The sequence below is a fragment of the Choloepus didactylus genome, chromosome 11 (genome assembly GCF_015220235.1).
Source record: "Choloepus didactylus isolate mChoDid1 chromosome 11, mChoDid1.pri, whole genome shotgun sequence".
Taxonomy (NCBI): Eukaryota; Metazoa; Chordata; class Mammalia; order Pilosa; family Megalonychidae; genus Choloepus; species Choloepus didactylus.
In genome coordinates, this window is record NC_051317.1 from 62,841,888 (window position 1) to 62,860,113 (window position 18,226).

The following is an 18,226-nucleotide window of genomic DNA, read 5'->3' on the forward strand; positions in this document are numbered from 1 at the left end:
AAATATAGGTCTTCCATTTTGCCGTAAATAGCACTGAACAAACATCCAAAATTATTCCTATTTTTTCAGGCTTTCAACACGTAGGAAATTGCTTTTGAAGGAATTTACTCTTTACCACACTCAAAATGTGAATGCCTTGAATTCATGGCTCTGTGGCCAGGTTTTCAAAGAGCAGCAATGAGAATCCCAGTCGAATTATCTGTATTCAATTTGCTTTCTATTTTGCCTTCTGAATTTTTTTGTTGGGTTAACTGCCAGTAGCCAAATAATTGTTCCTGAAGTTCTTACAATTAATCAAGTTTGAAAAATTAACTCACTATAACCTCTAAACTGCAATCAATTTTCAAAAGCAAATCCTATTAAAATCTGCATTCCTGCTGAGAAGTCTGCCCACAGTTGCACTAATTCACTACAGTGTCCATTTACTGAGGAGTATGATGTGCCTGGCAGCATAGTAAACCCAAGGAGACAGGACACTACCAAGACTGAGGCCTCTTGTAGACCCAAGCAGAATTGGTCTATGATTTGACATTATAGTTTCCAGTGCAGCTAGCATATTCTCTTCTAAACTTCATTTAGCTACTTTGTGGTAGGTGCCATCATTCCATTGCATGGAAAGTGTGTAACAAAACTGGTGTTTTCCAACTCTCTTATGCTGGAAAGACCTCAAGCTTGACTTCATCATTTGATTTCACAGACCTCTTCCTCTACTAATATGTGTCCAATTGAGGAATCTCCTGAACTTGAAGAAAATGTAAGAGAAGACAGGGAAATAAAAGAGGAAAGGGAAGAAAAGGAAGAAGAAATCCCTGAATATGTAAACACTGAAAAGATTTCCATGGAAACGCTTCTCAGAGTGTTCCGAGGAGGAAACGAAGCACAGGACTTGAACAGATTTGCCAGCTACTTCAAGATAGAGAACATTTATTCAGAGGTTGGTTAGATTATTTTTGTAAAAGGGGCAACCTGTACATAAGAAAACATGGCCATCAATCTTGAGCATATTTTCATGGAACCGCTCTCAAATGTATCTTTGTGTAGAAATTATGGCAAGTTCCTTTAATAAGAAGCATAAGTAAAACCTTTTTTTAACATCTGCAGGATTTATGAAGTTAATTAACTACATGTTTTTCTTCTTTACAGAACTTCATAAAAATATTTCAAGACCTAGGTGCCAAGAATCTGGAGCCAATTGAAGTTGCTATTCTCTTGAAGCATCCTTTTATTCAAGACCTGATTTCAAATTATCCAGACTATAAAATTCCTGTAAGTATTACCCAAAGTCGGGCTCAGGTTCAGGACATCCTGGGACATTTCTAACATGGGCTAGCAGGGAGGAGGAAGAAGCTGAACTTGGCCAGAACAGGGTCTGGGGAGGCTAAGCTGTTCATAGTATCAGGCAGGAAAGGCCAGCCCATAATACCTAAAAGGCAGCAAGCTTAGGCACAGTCAGGCCAAAGAGAACTAGGCCAGTCAATAATCCTTAGCGAAGTGCTGACATAGTCAGTGTACTCTAATTATGGTACATATTGGCTATGCAGTGGAAGTAACAATGCACACAAAACATTAGGTGCCAGTTCCATCAGGGAAACAATGTGCAAGTTGAGGAAGCTGAAGATGAAATCCATAGAGGCTGGACCAACCCAGCAGAAGAAAGAAAGAACTACAATTCAGAGATCACCAAGGAACCCAGCAAGCCTCATCTGCACAGGCTTGATGCCCATCACAGTGACAAGTCCCAGGTCTTCAACAGGAAGGACCAAGGAAGGCAGAACCTGACCCAAACCTCCTTTCAGAGTGTGGTAAATTGCTGCTATGCTCTCAGGTACCCATTTAACAGTATGATGTCTCCCTAATTGACTCCTGCAAGTTGTTTATTGGACTAAAAAAGATTTCTGAGTTTATGATAAAAGCACTTTCACTTTGATAAAATGCAAGTGATGGAAGATGCATTTACTCATGACTTCCTAGTGGTTACCAATTACCTTTTGCAGGTTTCTTCCTATGCCCAGTAATGAGACTATCCAGACTTATGTATCTATGTGCCTAAAATCTACTTTTCTAAATAACTGATCTACTTTTATATAAATTTCATTGCTTGTGTTAATAATAATGGAAATTGATTCTAACAAGCTAGAGCTGTCAGTTTTCTAGGTACTTCCAGTAGTCAAATACAACAATAGCATTTAAGAAACAGGCTCTGGAATCAGACAGGCCTAGACTGAATCTCAAGTCTACCACTCACTACTGACCTGTCCCTAACTTTGGCTTCATCCTGATTTCCTCATCTGTGAAATGGGAATAACAGTCATTCCTATACAAAGGGTTGTGGTAAGGGTTAAACGAGATCGTGCATGGTAAGCACTTGGCATGTTACCTGGCCCTTGGGAAGCAGTTAAGCAGTGGTGGCTCTTAGGCCTGCTAATCAATTCTGTGTACCTGGTATTATATATATGACATATATATATAACATATATATATATAATATATATATATAGTTCTAGTTTGCTAATGCTACCAGAATGCAAAACACCAGAGATGGATTGGCTTTTATAAAAGGGGATTTATTTGGTTACACAGTTGAAGTCTTAAGGCCATAAAGTGTCCAAGGTAACACATCAGCAATTGAGTACCTTCACTGGAGGATGGCCAATTGTGTCCGGAAAACCTCTGTCAGCTGGGAAGGCACGTGGCTGGTGTCTGCTCCAAAGTTCTGGTTTCAAAATGGCTTTCTACCAGGACATTCCTCTCTAAGCTGCAGTTCCTCAAAAATGTCACTCTTAGTTGCACTTGGGATATTTGTCCTCTCTCAGCTTCTCTGGAGCAAGAGTCTCCTTTCAATGGCCGTCTTCAAACTGTCTCTCATCTGCAGCTCCTGTGCTTTCTTCAAAGTGTCCCTCTTGGCTGTAGCTCCTCTTCAAAATGTCACTCACAGCTGCACTGAGTTCCCTCTGCCCATCAGCTCATTTATATGGCTCCACTGATCAAGGCCCACCCTGAATGGGTGGGGCCATGCCTCCATGGAAGTATCTCATCAAAGTTATCACCTGCAGTTGGGAGAGGCACATTTCCATGCAAACAACCTAATCCAAATGTTCAACTTATTCCCCACTAATATGTCTGCCCCACAAGATTGCATCAAAGAGTATGGCTTGTTCTGGGGGACATAATACATTCAAACCAGCAAATACATATACTAAGACCAGTAATATAAGGTTTTATGGGAGGAAACTCAGTTACTGTTCTCAAGCAAACTCCACTCCCGTTTGCAAGACAATTTTTACATGCAGGAATTATGAGAGAATGATATAAGAGAAACCAAACAAGTGCAAAATTATAACTGCTTATAGGAATTTAAAATATACAATGATTTGGGGCTTAAAGTGTGGAGGGAATCTGCCCAAAAAGGAATAAACTGGGTCTTGAAAGATGACCAGGATTTTAGAAAGAGGAGAAAAAGGGAAGGAAATCTACACCCATTCTGACACTGGGGTTTGGTGGGAGTAGGATCCCAGAAGAGGCATGGCAGAGGCCTGGAGGCAGGACTGTGTGGGAGGAGCATGAGCTGGACCTGGCTGACCAGCAGGTCTTTGCAGAGCAACCCCATTCAGTTAGGAAGATCAGCCCAGATGACAGAGAACCCAGATGTCACATGGGGAATTGTGGACTTGATCTGAAAAGCAATGGAGAACTGATAGGCTTCTGAGCAGGAAATGAGATACGAGAGTTCTTCATCCCTGTTTCTTTGTATGGCTTGTTCTGGGGGACATAACCATACCATGTCATTATGCCTCTACCATTTAACAGGGTACTTTAAAAAATGAAATCATTTGTGTCTCTGTTTAAATAGGCACAAATATTTGGAAATACTATTGGCAGTTATTCCAAGTTATTTTATTCATACATTCAACAAACATTTACTGTTTGCATAAAAATTAATACATTGCATGTCCTTTCTCAGTCTTCTATATTTCATACTTTCAATAATAAAGACCAGCTTTCTTCACCACTTAGGATGAAGAAGGCATAAGTCAATGGGACCCTAGAATTAGTAGGGACAGAGCTCATCAGAACTAGACAAGGGGCTGGAGGGAGGCATGGTGAGTCAGAGTACAGTAAGGAATGGGGGAGCACCACCAGGTGCATGGATCTGCTCCTCTTTTGCTTTCCTTTCAGCAAATGTCGTTTGTACAAGGTGGATTCCACAGGCTGATCTTATTCACTACATTTCATTCTGCACACTCTGTTCCACATTCCAGAGAACAGCTCTCTCAATTTGAACCAGTAAAATACTTTGCAGAATGCCTTGGAATTAATTATATATAATAGGATTTATCTTGTATTAGCAACAAGTAGGAACTTAAAATGATGCCACAATTATAGTACATAATGGGAGGGAAAATCCCTGCAATGTTCTGATGACCTGGCAATACCCTCACTCTGGCCAGAGTAACTAAATATGATTAATTTGCAGAGAAAATACTGTGAAGCTCTTTGCCAAAGAAAAGCATATTGAATTTCATCAACCTGCAGTGTATTTCAGCCGAGGTACAACTGGCATTTTGGATAGCAAGTTTCCTCCTAAAGGAGGTCTGACATTCCAGACCCCCTTACCCACTACATTCCAGGAGCATCTTGACATTTTGACCACCAAAAAATATCTCTGCATATTTCCCAAATCTTCCCTGATGGCTGAGAGCCACCAAGCTGGAGGGTTGTCTGGCTTCCAATGAAACATTCACCACAACACTAGTATCATTTGACACCCTTCTAGTAGGAAGAGTGAATGAGTGGGTGGGTGAGTGAGTTAATTTGCCACAATGCTTTTTTGAAATACACCTGAGTCAGCTGCTTCAACTCTTGCTTTCCTCGACCATAACTCCTCTCTCTTCACTGAGGAATCTGTGAGAGGACAGTGGACTACCACAATTGTGCCTTATTCATGTGATTGTGAAACAAGGAGAGTTGTGCCTATGACCTGAAAAGCCTAAATTCTGGTATTCTGGTATTCTAGAGAAAAAGCAGTTCCCTTTCCAGTAAGGTGCTCTATTCTCATGTTCTCATTTTTGTTAACCAAAAAAAAAGAGAGAGAAAAAAAATCCCTGAAGACTCAGGAAATATCACACTCGTCCTGTCATCAGTTTTTTCTCCAGATATCCATGTACAAGTAAATATATCTACATTTCAAAATGAACTTTAACCACAGTGATGTTATTTGAAGATCTTTCAAGATAAGTAGAGCAAAAGCTAGAGTGTGGTTTTTCAGGTTAAAATGTTGTTTGCTATTATAAACAGTGAGAAGTGAAGGTTGTTGCCTAACAGCTCTGTGTTTACAAGATTCGTGTTTAGAAGTGGCAACCTTTAAAAATACATATTTAAGAAAGCGAATATCATTATGAATATGCATAATGTTATGATATGCTTTGTCCTACAGCAAGGCAGCCTGTCTTGCTCTGGAGTGGGCTCTGGAGTCACACTTACTGGACTCATGCGTACAAACTGTGCGACCTCACTGTGTGAACTCATTGTGCCTCAGTTTCCTCATCTGTAAAATAGGGTTAATGATTATACCTACCTCATAGGGTTCATGGGCAGATTACAGGGGTTAATACATATGAAGAGCTTAGCCCAGTGTCAGGCAAGTAAAAAGCACTCGATACGTGTGAGACATTGTCATTGTTATTACTGATCTGTAGGTATTTTCAGTGTGCAAAAAATATTTCTGAGCTGTGTGAAGTTCTGTCTGGATGGATCACTGTGCTCACATTTCATCTTCTGAATGTATTCTCCTGGGAAGGAAAAGAGGCTTTCACTGGTGTATGCCATGACGACAAAGCTCCAACCTGCTACTATGGTCAGGATCCAAATTGTGCTCATGTGGCCAGAACCCACACAGAAGAGCCAGATTTTATGTTGGATTTGATAGTTACTCAGTTAAAGTCACTTATTTAACTTTTACTTCCATAGACCTCATAGAAGAAGGTTCTTTTCAAGTAATGTTCCTAAATTATTAAGAAAATCCTTTGGTTAAATGGAACAATATCAGTGAGGCACTGTAAGTAGGTTGTTGGTGAGCAAAGTCAATTTCCTAGAAAAATGTATTTACAAATTTAAGAGATCAAACAATTTGCTATAACAATTTAACAGATGTAGTTTCTTAAGCTAAATGTGCTGAGTAAATGTAAATTTCTTTCAGCAAACCTATAAACCAAGCATATTCTTAGGATTAAGGTTTACATTCATTCAGAGGTAGCAATAAATCTTTTAGCCTTAAAATCAGAATGTCACAGGAGAATTTCTTACAGACAAATCAGTCAGAACCCAGTTATATGAGGATAAAATACAATATTAAGGGTGACTTGAAGGGACTCAGCCCACTTTGAGGGGACTCCGCTCACTTTGTCTTCAAGGCATCTGACTGATAAATACACTCCAACATTCTCCTTTATCTTTATAATAAAATATGATTACTGCTTCAGTACTTTGAAATCAAAGCAGCTTGTCAAACATCTTCTCACTCTCTCATGCTTTTCTTCATTAACTGTTACTGAAAATTTTGGCCCTGATTTCAGCTATAGACTTAGGCAAGGCTAGTTTAGATATATCTGGAGCTTATAATTTTTCTATGCTATGGAATGTTAACTAATCACAAGTCAGCTCACCCCATAGCCCCAAGTTAACTTTCTACAGTCAGCTCTAGTTAGTATAAATAAAGTATTCCAAGAAGATGTGCTGTTAAGAATTGTAACGGGTGGGACCAAAGGTCAGCGGTGACTAGTTGTTCTTTTCTGCTTGGTTCACTCAAGCCTGATTTTTGGCTGTCAGAGATCTGTGTTTTCAAAGAACAATGTCCTCCTGGAAACATGATTTACTGTAATCGCTGACAGTGACTGATATAAGAAATGTGCATGCCACTTGGTAGGGGTCAGCTCAGAGAAGGAACTAACTTGTGTCTTCATGAATAAAATGACTGCAATCAAATTAAAACCTTTGGAAATCAGCTCTGAGGAGAGGGGGAAAACCATATTCTTAAAGTACTCCCCTAAATTTGTAAAATAAAAAATCTAAAAACCATATACATGTAATTTGACATTTTGCACGTGTTTGTACCCCTTCTACATTGTGATCATTTTAAAAATTTATTTCAAAATGTATCTGTGATATAAAATGTGAGACAGCTGGGTATATTAAGCAGATGAAAAGCAGACAATAGTATTCCTGATATTTTTTTTAAAAGAAATCTATGGACATGATTAATTTAGTGTTAGAATTTTCCTTTAATAGAAGGTGAATGCTGTTTTTTAATCGTCAGTAAGACAATAACTAATCTTTAGCTTGCCTTATGTGCCAGACTCTGTGTGGTTGCCTTTATAAATTTTATTTCATCTAATGTGAGAATAACTCCATAATTAGTTGAGGAAACTGAGGCTCTAAGGATGCAACTAGCAAGCTGCAAGGCAGGATACAAACTAAGTGGAAAACAGTTTCTTTCAAAGGAAAAAAAAAACCCCACACTATTTACTGTTTAGTCACTGCCATATATTAGGTGATAATTAATCCTAAATCATATATTAATGTTTGTAATTTCTCTTTGAATCTTTTCTCTTAGGATATTAAAATAATTCTCCAAAGGAATGAACATGTACAAGGAAGTGACGGCGAGAGATCACCTTCAAGACTTACAGAGGAAAAGAAATGAAGCTAAAAATGTGTAATTTTATGTTAGAAATGAATCTTTCAGATATCAAATGTGAGCATGGTGCTTGTCATGTATATTATTACTATAAATGTAGAAATCACCCCTACCAGGTTATGAGGGGTGCTGAAAAGGAGGCCCTCCATAACTCGGAGAATATTCTATAACCTTAAAAGAAGAAAGCAAACATTCAAAGTAAGAAGGAATGGATTTTGATGTGCCTCTGAAAATAGAAGGCACCAGAACAATATATGTAAAAAATAAACATAGAGATAAATTATGAATATTCCTTATGAGCAGTATCCACATTAGATAGATATGGGTGAAAATTTCCCCAGAACTCCACATCAGGGCAGTACTGTTGTATACATTTCATAGTTCCACATGTGGCAAAATTCCAAGTTTCATCCCAGTAGCAGAGAGAAGACTGAATTATTGAAATGCTCCTATCATCTATTCATATTTCTTTCTTAATAGAATATAATGTTTCCTTTAGAGAAAGGTGTACTTCTATAATTGTGTCTGTTTACTTATACAAAGTAGTGACTCAAATACTTATCTCAGGAAAGTTTTAAAAAAATTGTGAGCAATAACGTGTTCTCAGTGGCTTGGCTTCTGTGACACCCTCTCTGGGTCTCTTCACTGGCTGCTCCTTCTGAAACTCTTGCTGGGTCTTCCCCTTCTACTCGGCCTCTAAATATTGGAGGGCCCAGGACTCAGTTCTTGCCTTTCCACAGTCGATCTTTGGATGATCTCATCCACTTCCATGGCTTTATAGGTTTTACAGATGCCAACAACACTGACATTTCCATTTCCCACCTCCCCCAAACTCCAAACTTGTCTCTCTTACTACCCACTTGCATTTCCATGTGGACTGCTAAACAGTCTTCTAAAACTCAACATGTCCAAGGCTGAATTCCTGATTTCCTCTTCCTCAAGTCTGCTCCTCCCTTAGCCTTCCCCATTTCAGCCAACTCCATCCTTCCTATTGTTCAGGCCAAATATGGTAGACTCATCTTTGACTTCCCTCCTTCTCTCATGCCCTACCCCTAGCCCATCAGGTAGGTTGTACCTTCAAAAGATGTGCAGAATACAATATTCCTCATGCCTCAGCCACAGGAAGTCTGGTCCAAGCCACCTCCATCTCTTGCCGGGATTATTGCGGTAGACCCAAGTCTGTCTTCCTGATTCTGATCTTGCTTCCCCTAAGGCTCGCCCTGCCACAGCAGCCAGAGGGAGGCTTTTATAATGCAGGTCATCCCACCCATCTGCTCCAACCCTTTCTTGGTACCCTGTCTCACGCAGAGTCCAGCACAAGTCTTCATCTCAATCTAGCCCCTTGCCACCTCTCTCTCACCTCCAGCTCTTCTCCCTGCCGGCCCACTCTGCATAAGCCACAAATGCAACTTGCTGATTCTCAAACACACCAGGCACAATTTGGTCTCAGGGATTTTGCAGTTGCTGTGCCTTTTGCCTGGAATGTTTTTTGTTCCCCATATCTGGATACCTTGTCCCCTGACTTCCTTCATGTCTCTGTTCAAATGTCACTGTGCCAATAAGGCCTTCCCTCACCACCTACAACAAAATACAGCAACCTCCAAACTCTCATTTCTCTCCATGGCACATTATCAACATCTGACAAATTGCATATTTACTCTTTTATTTGCTTATTGCCTGTCATTCCACTAGAGTATAAGTTCCACCGATTCAGTGTATTTTGTTTATTGTCATGCTCCAGAACCTAAGACAATAACTGGCATATGTTAGTTAGTCAATAAATATTTGTTGAATGAGTGAATGATCTTTACAGAGGAAAAACCCCTTTATCAGTATAACTCACCATGACTAACTCTTATTTGATAATGCTTTAGCAGCCTTGTTCATCCCCTCTTCTGGATGTGTCAACTTTGAATTCAGATGGCAGCATTCTCCTTGGTGACAATTTTCACTGACCTCTCAAAGAGATATATAGAAAACACTTACTTATTTTCATTACTGCATTCAATAGTTAAATTCCTAAAAATAATTTGTTCTTACTATAGCACTGCTTTTTCTCTGGCACCCAGATCTTCAGAGCGCCCTGAATTGAAATAACTACATGCAGTCAGGACCTACAGCAAACAGGGACCTATGAGAAAAAATTAAAATCACAGCCTGCCCTCAGCTGTGTGAAGCTTTGAGCAAAAGACATGGACATATCACATTTAGCTTGATCACTGCAACAACCAAAGACAATTTCTATTGTTAGTAGAAATTATATTCTATTTCTAGACAATGACAGATTCCTAACTTTGCTTCTTTTGGGCTAAGGTTTGCCTGAGGCTTCTTTCCCAGAGCCCGTGTCTCTAAGATAACAGGGAATGGTGGTCTAGAAGCTTGCTTGGAAGATGGAAGAAACCCTGCAGAGAATTCAGAATTCATCTTACTGATTCACATGTGGACAAACGGGGTAATTTTACTTATTCTAGAAAAGAGAGCACAGGAATATCCTAAAATAGAGTTCAAATAAATAAAGCATCATGATAATGACACAGGCAGTAAGCTAATATCCATTTTATTGAGGACTGAGCACATCAAGGCAATGCTACATTAAAACAGGAAAAACTAAAAGCAGAGCAAACAACATTCCTTGCTGTAATAATTTTCTTGCACAAAGTTGTTAAATAGGAAAATTTCAGAGTCTCCCTCCCGAGGCCCATTAATTCTTTTAAGATTTGGAAAGCAACCATGCAAGGAGACATGCTGGAGGGTGTTTGCTATGTCACAGTCTCTTAACCATCATCATAATTAAGCAGATCTGGTGAATGGGCACCACCCAGAAGTGGAAAGCCAACCCTCCCACCACAGGGTTTGGGCTGTCTTGCACGTTCCTGTGACAGCACTTTGTTCCTCTCCAAGCCCTGGTCTGGCTTCAACTCTTTATCTCTATCTATTCCCCTTACCATGAGGGAAGCTGGACTTCTTCACATGCAGATCTCAGGCATTAGCTGCACTCCACATGGGTTGTAGAAACAAGGGGCACCATCTTCACCAAATTCTAGTTGCTTCTTGACTTCTCATCCAAAGGCCAGAGCAGATGTTTGATTCTGTTTCAACCTCCTGCCTCTCCTTACAGCCCCTGCTAAATATCACTGTCATGACAGAGGGATGTTGAGGGTCATCATCTCTTCCAAGGGGCCACCTATTCTCAGTTTATAGCTTAGAGCATGTCAGTAGGTGAAGACATGTTTCCTGGCCTATGTGGTATTTGTGTAATAACATTCAGTTTATATTCAGCCAAATCAGTTTGGGAAATTTGGGGAGTTTCCTAATTTAAAACTAAAGATGTAAACAGATTTTAAGTATCCCATAGGGCTGTACATTTCAGGACTGTGCACTCAGCCCAAATGCCAATTTTGAAAAGCCAGTCCTGTTGAGGTCATCATGTCACAAGGTCATAAACAACTGGGCCAACCAATCAATCAGGCAGTGGTTCTGGTGAGCATTATTGTATTTTTAGTTTACATTAGATACTGAAATTCTGAGATCACCAAGGATTCATTTGTGAACTGTCAGCAAGTAGCATTAAACTGTTTTCTATGAAAACAAAGGGAAGGTAATGCTATTTTCTATTAAATATAGAACTAACGATGCCTCAATAAAGGGATTACCTGGGGAAAAGATGACGAAGGCAAACCAAATATCCATAAATGTGTGGTATGTGCAAAAATGCCCCCTCCACCACTTCCTTTGATTCTTTTGCCCTTGAAAGATGAGTAACAGAGGTGTGAAACTGATGGAGATCACTTTTTTACACATAGGTTTCTCTTTCTTTCCCTTTCTTCCCTGAACATGTCTTTTCCTCCTTCATAACTCCCAATGTCCATTTGTTTCTAAGAGCCATTTCTTCCTTTCTAATAAAGACATATTTTGGATCAATTCCATGGAAATCTTTGCAAGAGAGGTCACTGTTTCTCCTAAAACAAAGGTCAAGGAGTTGACAATGCCATCTGCTTGAATTCACTATGTTCAGATCATTTCCTACCAATCTAATATTGGCCTCATTGGAAGTCTATGCCATCTCCCTATGTCTAACTTCTCTCCATCCTTATCAAACTCACCCACCAAACTGTTACCTTCTTCAGCATCTTCCACTCTTTACATGTCTGTCTCCTGCCAAAATATTTGGTTATTATAGCATGACCCATTTAACACATAACCTCAATCTTATCTAACCTTGCTACTACTCTAAATTATTTTTACGCATCTTTGATCAACTTCTCATTGCATTTCCCTTAAGCTCTGATTTAAATCTCTTTTTCACTCCCCAACACTGTAGCACTGCCTCTCTCTTCTTTATAATCAGGAAACAACACAAAGAAGGAGAATAGCACATACTGAGCTCTTGTATGTGCCATGAACCATGATGGAATTTATGCAAAATTTTTCATTTCATCCTTGTAAAAATGCTCTGGGATTGGTATTAATTTATAGATCAGGACACTGAGTATCATGGAAGTTAAAGTGACTTTCCCCGGATTGCTCAGCTCTACAGTGGCAGTGCCATCTCATTCAAACCCAGTTAATGACTGATGCCAAAGCCCAGGCTCTTTCCTTCATGACACATTGCCTCGCTTTGAGAGAGGATCTCTGAGAACTCTGTTCAATATGAGCCTTTTCATCCTCCCCCTTTCTCCCACGGTGTACCCTCTTCACTGTCTTATGTAACCTCTGCACTCACAATTATTCTCTCCTCCTTCCCTTAAATCCAAGAAGTAGTGTACCTTTTGAAATCTAACCATATAATTCTACTGTACTATGGGTCCAGTCCTTCTCCAACAACAGTAGTGTAGCCCATCATTATTTTTTGTGATCTTTCCATCTCTCTCCTCCAACCACTTCTCTTGAGCCTACAAATATGTTCAAGACTCAGATGTAAGAGGAAAAAGCCTTCACTTGACCCTACCTACTTAACCCTGGAGTTATCTTCTTTCTGTATCTCTCCCTCCACTTCCTTTTGCTGCCAGACTTCTTAAAAGAATGGTCTATCCTCACTCACCACTCAACTTCCCCTTTATCATCTTTATCATAAATGGATATTCAATTTTGTCAGATACTTTTTCTGCATCTAAAACATGATCATATTATTTTCTTATTTAGTGTACTGTTATGGGGAATTATATTAGTTGATTTTCAAGTAATGAACCAGCCTTGTATTATGTATTCTACTTCTTTGTATACCACTGGATTCAGTTCCTAATATTTGACATAATATATATTTTATATTTATTTATTTAGTTAGTTAGTTAGTTGAGTATCTATGTTCAGGAGAGATACTTGTCAGTAGTTTTATTTTCTTGTAATAAACCTGGCTTTTGTAACAGGTTAATTCTAGCCTCATAAGCAAATTAGTAAGCTTCCAACTTTTTTCTCTTTTGTTTCATGAAAGAGTTTGTGTAGAAATGGTATTATTTCTTCCTTAAATATTTAGTAGCATTTCCAATGAAGCCATCTGGGCCTGGAGTTTTCTTTGTGGGAAGATTTTTAATTATGAATTCAATTTCTTAAATAGGTACAGGATTATCCAGATTATCTCTTTCTTCTTGTGTGAACTTTGGTGCTTTTCAAGGAATTTGTCCTTTTTTCATCTAAGTTCTTAAGTTTTTTGGCAAAAAAGGCATTTATGACATTCCTTTATTATTCTTTTAATATTTGTAGGGTGTGTAGTGATGACCCCTTATTCACTCCTGGTATTTTATGTCTTCTCTCTTTTCCCTTGGCTAGTCTGGCCAGAGATTCATCAATTTTATTTACCTTTTCAAAGACCCAGTTTTTGTTTCATTGATTTTTTTTCTCTATTGTTTTTCTCATTTTAATCCGATCATTTTTATAACCCCTTAAAATGCCTGGCTTTCTACTTGTTACTCCACTGAAACTGACCTCTCAAAGGTCCCAGTTAACCTCTCAATAATTAAATGGAGCAGTGGTTTCTCTCCATAATTCTATACTTTTAATCATTTCCTGATTGTTGAAATTCTCTCCTCCCTTGGCTTCTTTGACAATGAACTCTACTAACTTTCCTCATATCTCACTGATTACTCCTCCTCTAACATTTTTATTTAGTTTTCTTTTCCTCTTCTTATGTCTCAGCCTACTCTTTCTTGGTTATTCCATCTACCTACTTAGCCTCTACTTTCATCTGCATGCAAATGACTCTTAAATGTTTTTCTTCATCTCAGACTTCTGTGACCTCCAAAGTTTATACATATTTGCCTGCTGACTTGAAAGTCCTACCCGGCTCCTCACCTATGTATCTCCAAACCTGGATCTCTGTCACCCCCATCCCTTGCCAGATACAATGCATTTGGGCATCTATGAGACATTTCACAGGGTTAATCATGGTATCCTCATGATATCCTTGGAAACAAGATAAACAATATGGGCTGGATGAAAAGACAAGTGAATTTTCTTGGTGGAGAGATTTTAACAAACATAAAGGACTCATCACGTGAGTTATTCATTATCTTTCTTCCTCAATACACTGCTAGCTACAGGATGTACTGACCAGTCTTATTTTCCACAGTGAAACAGCATATCAACAAAGAAAGCCAAAAGAAGGTATAGAATCCATACTAATTGTAGTTATGGGCAACACAATATTGGGAGAGATTTTAATTAAATTATGTTTAATATGAGAAAAGGATCTGATAATGCCTGGAAGAATAAGTTCCACCTAATAAGGTTTAGAGATTAATAATAGGTAACAATGGATAATAGTAGCTAATATTTATTAAGGACTTACTAAGAGTCAGATAGTATGCTAAGAGCTTTATATGCATTACTTCATTTAGTTCTCACAACTCTGTGAAGTAAATACTATTAAGATTGTTGTTTTACATATGATAAAAATGAGGTTTAGAGAGATTATATAACTTGCCCAAAGTCACACAACTGGTAAGTAATAGACGGAGACTATGAACCCAATTCTAACCCCAAAAGCCATCCTCTTACCCCGTTTGCTAAACTTGGGTACAAATAAACAATCACACAAGCGTATGATGGAGGAAGTATAGCTTAGCGGTGTTTAAAAATAAAAACAAAAGGTTTCATGCAAAATAAACTGAATCTAATGAGCTGTATGATGTGGTCCCTAAAGAAGTCAATGTCCTCAGATGCATTAGGGGTAGTACAATAGCTCAGATAAGGGAAATGCTGATTTTCCTCTGATCTGTGGTGGTCAAACCTCAACTGCAAAGTTATGTGCAGTTCATTACCACACACTTTAATATATGCACTTTGTATATATGCTGAGGAACTAATATATATTCAGGGGTGAAGACCATCAAATGAATATTTAAAGAGCTTCCAACTTAGGGACAAGGGAGCCAACATCAACCATTTGAAAGGCTGTCCAGATGAAGGGGTTTTTCTATGGTCCTCAGGGATGACTCAACACTATTGGTGAATGCCGCAGCATGATAGATATCAGCTGACTCTTAGAAGCTACGAACTCCTTGTTGCCAGAGTATTCAGACTCAGACAGGGTACTACATGACGGAGAAGTTGGTGGCCATGACAGGAGCCTAGTGCTTTACCCCTTTGTCTGTCTCTAGCTGTAATTCCATCTCTATTGAATCAGTCCCTCAGCTCTGCCACCACAGCTTTCATCTCCACAATGGGCCATTTCAGCTTGGTCTTCATCTTTGATCTCACCTTTCTCTAGAACACTTACTGGGTTTGCCCCACGTATTTCCTTGCACCCCATATTTCCTTGCATTGGAATCCCTACTCAAGAAGCCCAGTACTCCAGTCACTGAGTGTTTTCCCTGTCCAGGCTAGCCTGTGGTTTTCTAAGAAAGGATTACAGTGAGAGCAGATGGGATACAGACATTGAATGGGGCATTTGGCTGCATGGCTTTATGACCTCTGCCATCACTGATATTCTCTGGTAATATCTCCTCCTAATTTCCCTCTCTGTTTTAATGGCAACCTCCATGGATCTCCTCATCTCCCACTCTCAAACTTCAGAGTCATCCCTACCTCCTGTTTTCTCTCTCTCTTCATCCAAGTCCTATTGATTACTCCCAGTGAATGTCTCTGATATTTGTCCTTTCCTTTTAGCTCCCATAGTCAGCACCCTATTTCAAAAGCTCTCAAACCTGTCTTCTAGACTTTTGCAATAGCCCTCAACAGACTCCCTTACTTTTTATATCTTCTACCAATCCTACATTTTTCTATTCCAACTCAGCCTGTACACTACTCCCAAAATAATCTTCCTGACACTCTGCTTTAAACATAACACACTTTTGCTTAAAAACCTCCCCTCTGGCCCCTCACCTACATGATAAATTCCGGATTCCTTAGCATATTATTGAGAATCTCACTCTATTTTTCTGTGTCTACTCATAATTTTTGTACATACAACACCCAAACAACTTTGCCCAATACAGCTTCTGACATTGATTAGATACTCAATAAATAGGGAATAAATTACTGAACAATTAAAGATTTCTCCTATTAACAGAAATTTTAGGATGTGGACAGCAACTTTTTAGAGCAGTGTTGTTCCTATAATCTGATACGTCCCTTTCAGACTGGTGATGATTATGGTGATGATGATGATGATGATGATGATGATGATGATGATGATGAGTGTGTGTGTAGGTGGAGAAAGAGTCACTTTCCTCCTCCCCAGATTGCTCCCTGCAGCTCTGGAGGGGCTGGGAAAGATTAGGATGCATCTTCTAGAAGCAGATTGATTCATGGAAGATAATGAGAACCAAGAAGTCTATTACAATCATCTCCTTTTAGGACCTGGAGGCTGCTCTTACCTTGCACAAATCAATACAGCAGCCCCAGCATCTGGACTCTCTATAGACTCTAGACCCTTCCAACACTTTCTACCAATTTCTTACCTAAACAAAAAGCACCCCAACTCTGCTTCCAACATCCTTTACAATTAATTCCCAATCAATCCTCTCCTATTTTGCTGGCACATTTGACTTGACAAACTCATATTCCCATTGGAGTAACTCTTTCTGTTTCCAATAGCTTTTCTGCCATGTTCTCCGGGACTTAGCAGGGCATCCTCTGTTATCAGAGGCAACACCAAAGAGCCTACTGAGCCAGCGACACACAAATCTACAAACACATTCACTCTCTTCACTTTCAGATTCTTAGCATAGGACAGAGTGAAATTTTGTTTTCAAGCTTGTTTCAAAACAAATCTGGAAGAGATGCTACCGGAGTCTTGTGGCTGCAGTTCAAAGCCCCCAAAGGGCCGCTTCGGGCTCAAAGCAGTGCCTTGAGCACTTGAGCTCCAAACAAATGCTGTTGTGTCTTTGCTCACTTCGCACTAACCACAGGGAGACAGCGACACTGAGTACTATCTCTGAAACAGCTTCACCTTGCTGTGCCCCCACAAACCAGGCTGAAACCACAACATCCTTCTCGCATTATGGCAGATTTCATGCACTCTGAAGGATGAGAGCTCACTCTTCTCCCACCAGTTCACTGCTTGAGCCCGTTTCATTGTAAAGTCCCTGTAAAACAAGGCGAGCTTCTTGCACCATGCTCATTCCAAAAGGGTCTAAAGGAACAGAGCCCTCTAGTAGAAAATGTCCCCTAGCTTTCTGATGCCATGGTTTCTTCCTAAATTTCACTACACTTCATTAGGCTTACCCACTGTGCCAGGGGCATTGTTTGGAAAGTTTCTTAAAAACGCCAAGGTGCCACTTGTACAAATATGCTATTATTTCTTCCCGAGTGCCTAGCTGCTGATCATGTTTCTGTCTATTGCATTTTCCTAAGGGTGGCAGGAGAAGTAGAAGCAGGTAATAATAGATATATATTGGGTACTTGACATGTGCCAGCCACTATTCTAAGCACTTTATAAGAATTAATCCATTTAATCCTAATTTATAGGTAACTCTGTATGGTAGTATATTACTGTCCTCATTTTATATAGCAAAGTGAGCTAAGGCATGAAGGGGTTAAGGAGCTCACATTAGCTCACATACCTAGTCAGAAGCTAGGATTTGAACCCAGAAAGGAATCTGTCTCCAGAGTCTTTGCCCTTAACCATTAGACTAGCCTGCTTCTCTATCACCTACAGGTCAGGTAGAACCAAGTATATAAAGTCCCCAGTGCTCCTCTGTCTGCTAAGGATTGGTCTCTTCAACACTCTGCCCTTTGAACATCTCACTCCCTACTGACCCAGAACTTCGCTGCCTGGGCCTGGACTTATGAAATCACGCTCCATTGGCATAAATACCTGATCTTTTTGTGGCTCCCTGGTTTGCCTCACCTTTGTTCCTATTTTCTCTGTCACTTGATTGTAACCTCCATTTCTCTACCCCAGCTCAGATTCTGATCTTTGTATATCTGATCTCAATACCCTTCTGTTTGAGCCCCTGACCTTACCCCAGGTGGTCCATGCGTTGTCCAGCCCCCAGCTCACAGAAAGGCTCTGAGCCCTTTGCCCTGGCAGAAACACTTAGGCCAGTGGGTCAAACCCCCATGATACACTTCTTAAACTAGGTCCTCTAACAC

At 39.6% G+C, this 18,226-nt stretch overlaps 1 protein-coding gene across 9 annotated transcripts in view; it reads left to right on the top strand.

The window, feature by feature from the left end:
- SPEF2 (sperm flagellar 2) overlaps positions 1-9,937 on the top strand; it is a 246,864-nt gene extending 236,927 nt beyond the window's left edge. For 6 of the 9 annotated variants that reach the window (XM_037799104.1, XM_037799096.1, XM_037799100.1 and 3 more), the window contains 3 exons: positions 698-934; positions 1,144-1,266; positions 7,610-9,630. In XM_037799104.1, the coding sequence (XP_037655032.1) occupies positions 698-934; positions 1,144-1,266; positions 7,610-7,699 (450 nt within the window). In that variant the 3' untranslated portion in view covers positions 7,700-9,630. Of the gene's footprint in view, positions 1-697; positions 935-1,143; positions 1,267-1,570; positions 1,775-7,609; positions 9,631-9,762 lie in introns of those variants that run through there. The other 3 variants (XM_037799097.1, XM_037799098.1, XM_037799103.1) reach the window with 3 other exon arrangements.
- The last annotated feature ends 8,289 nt before the right edge of the window (positions 9,938-18,226 follow it).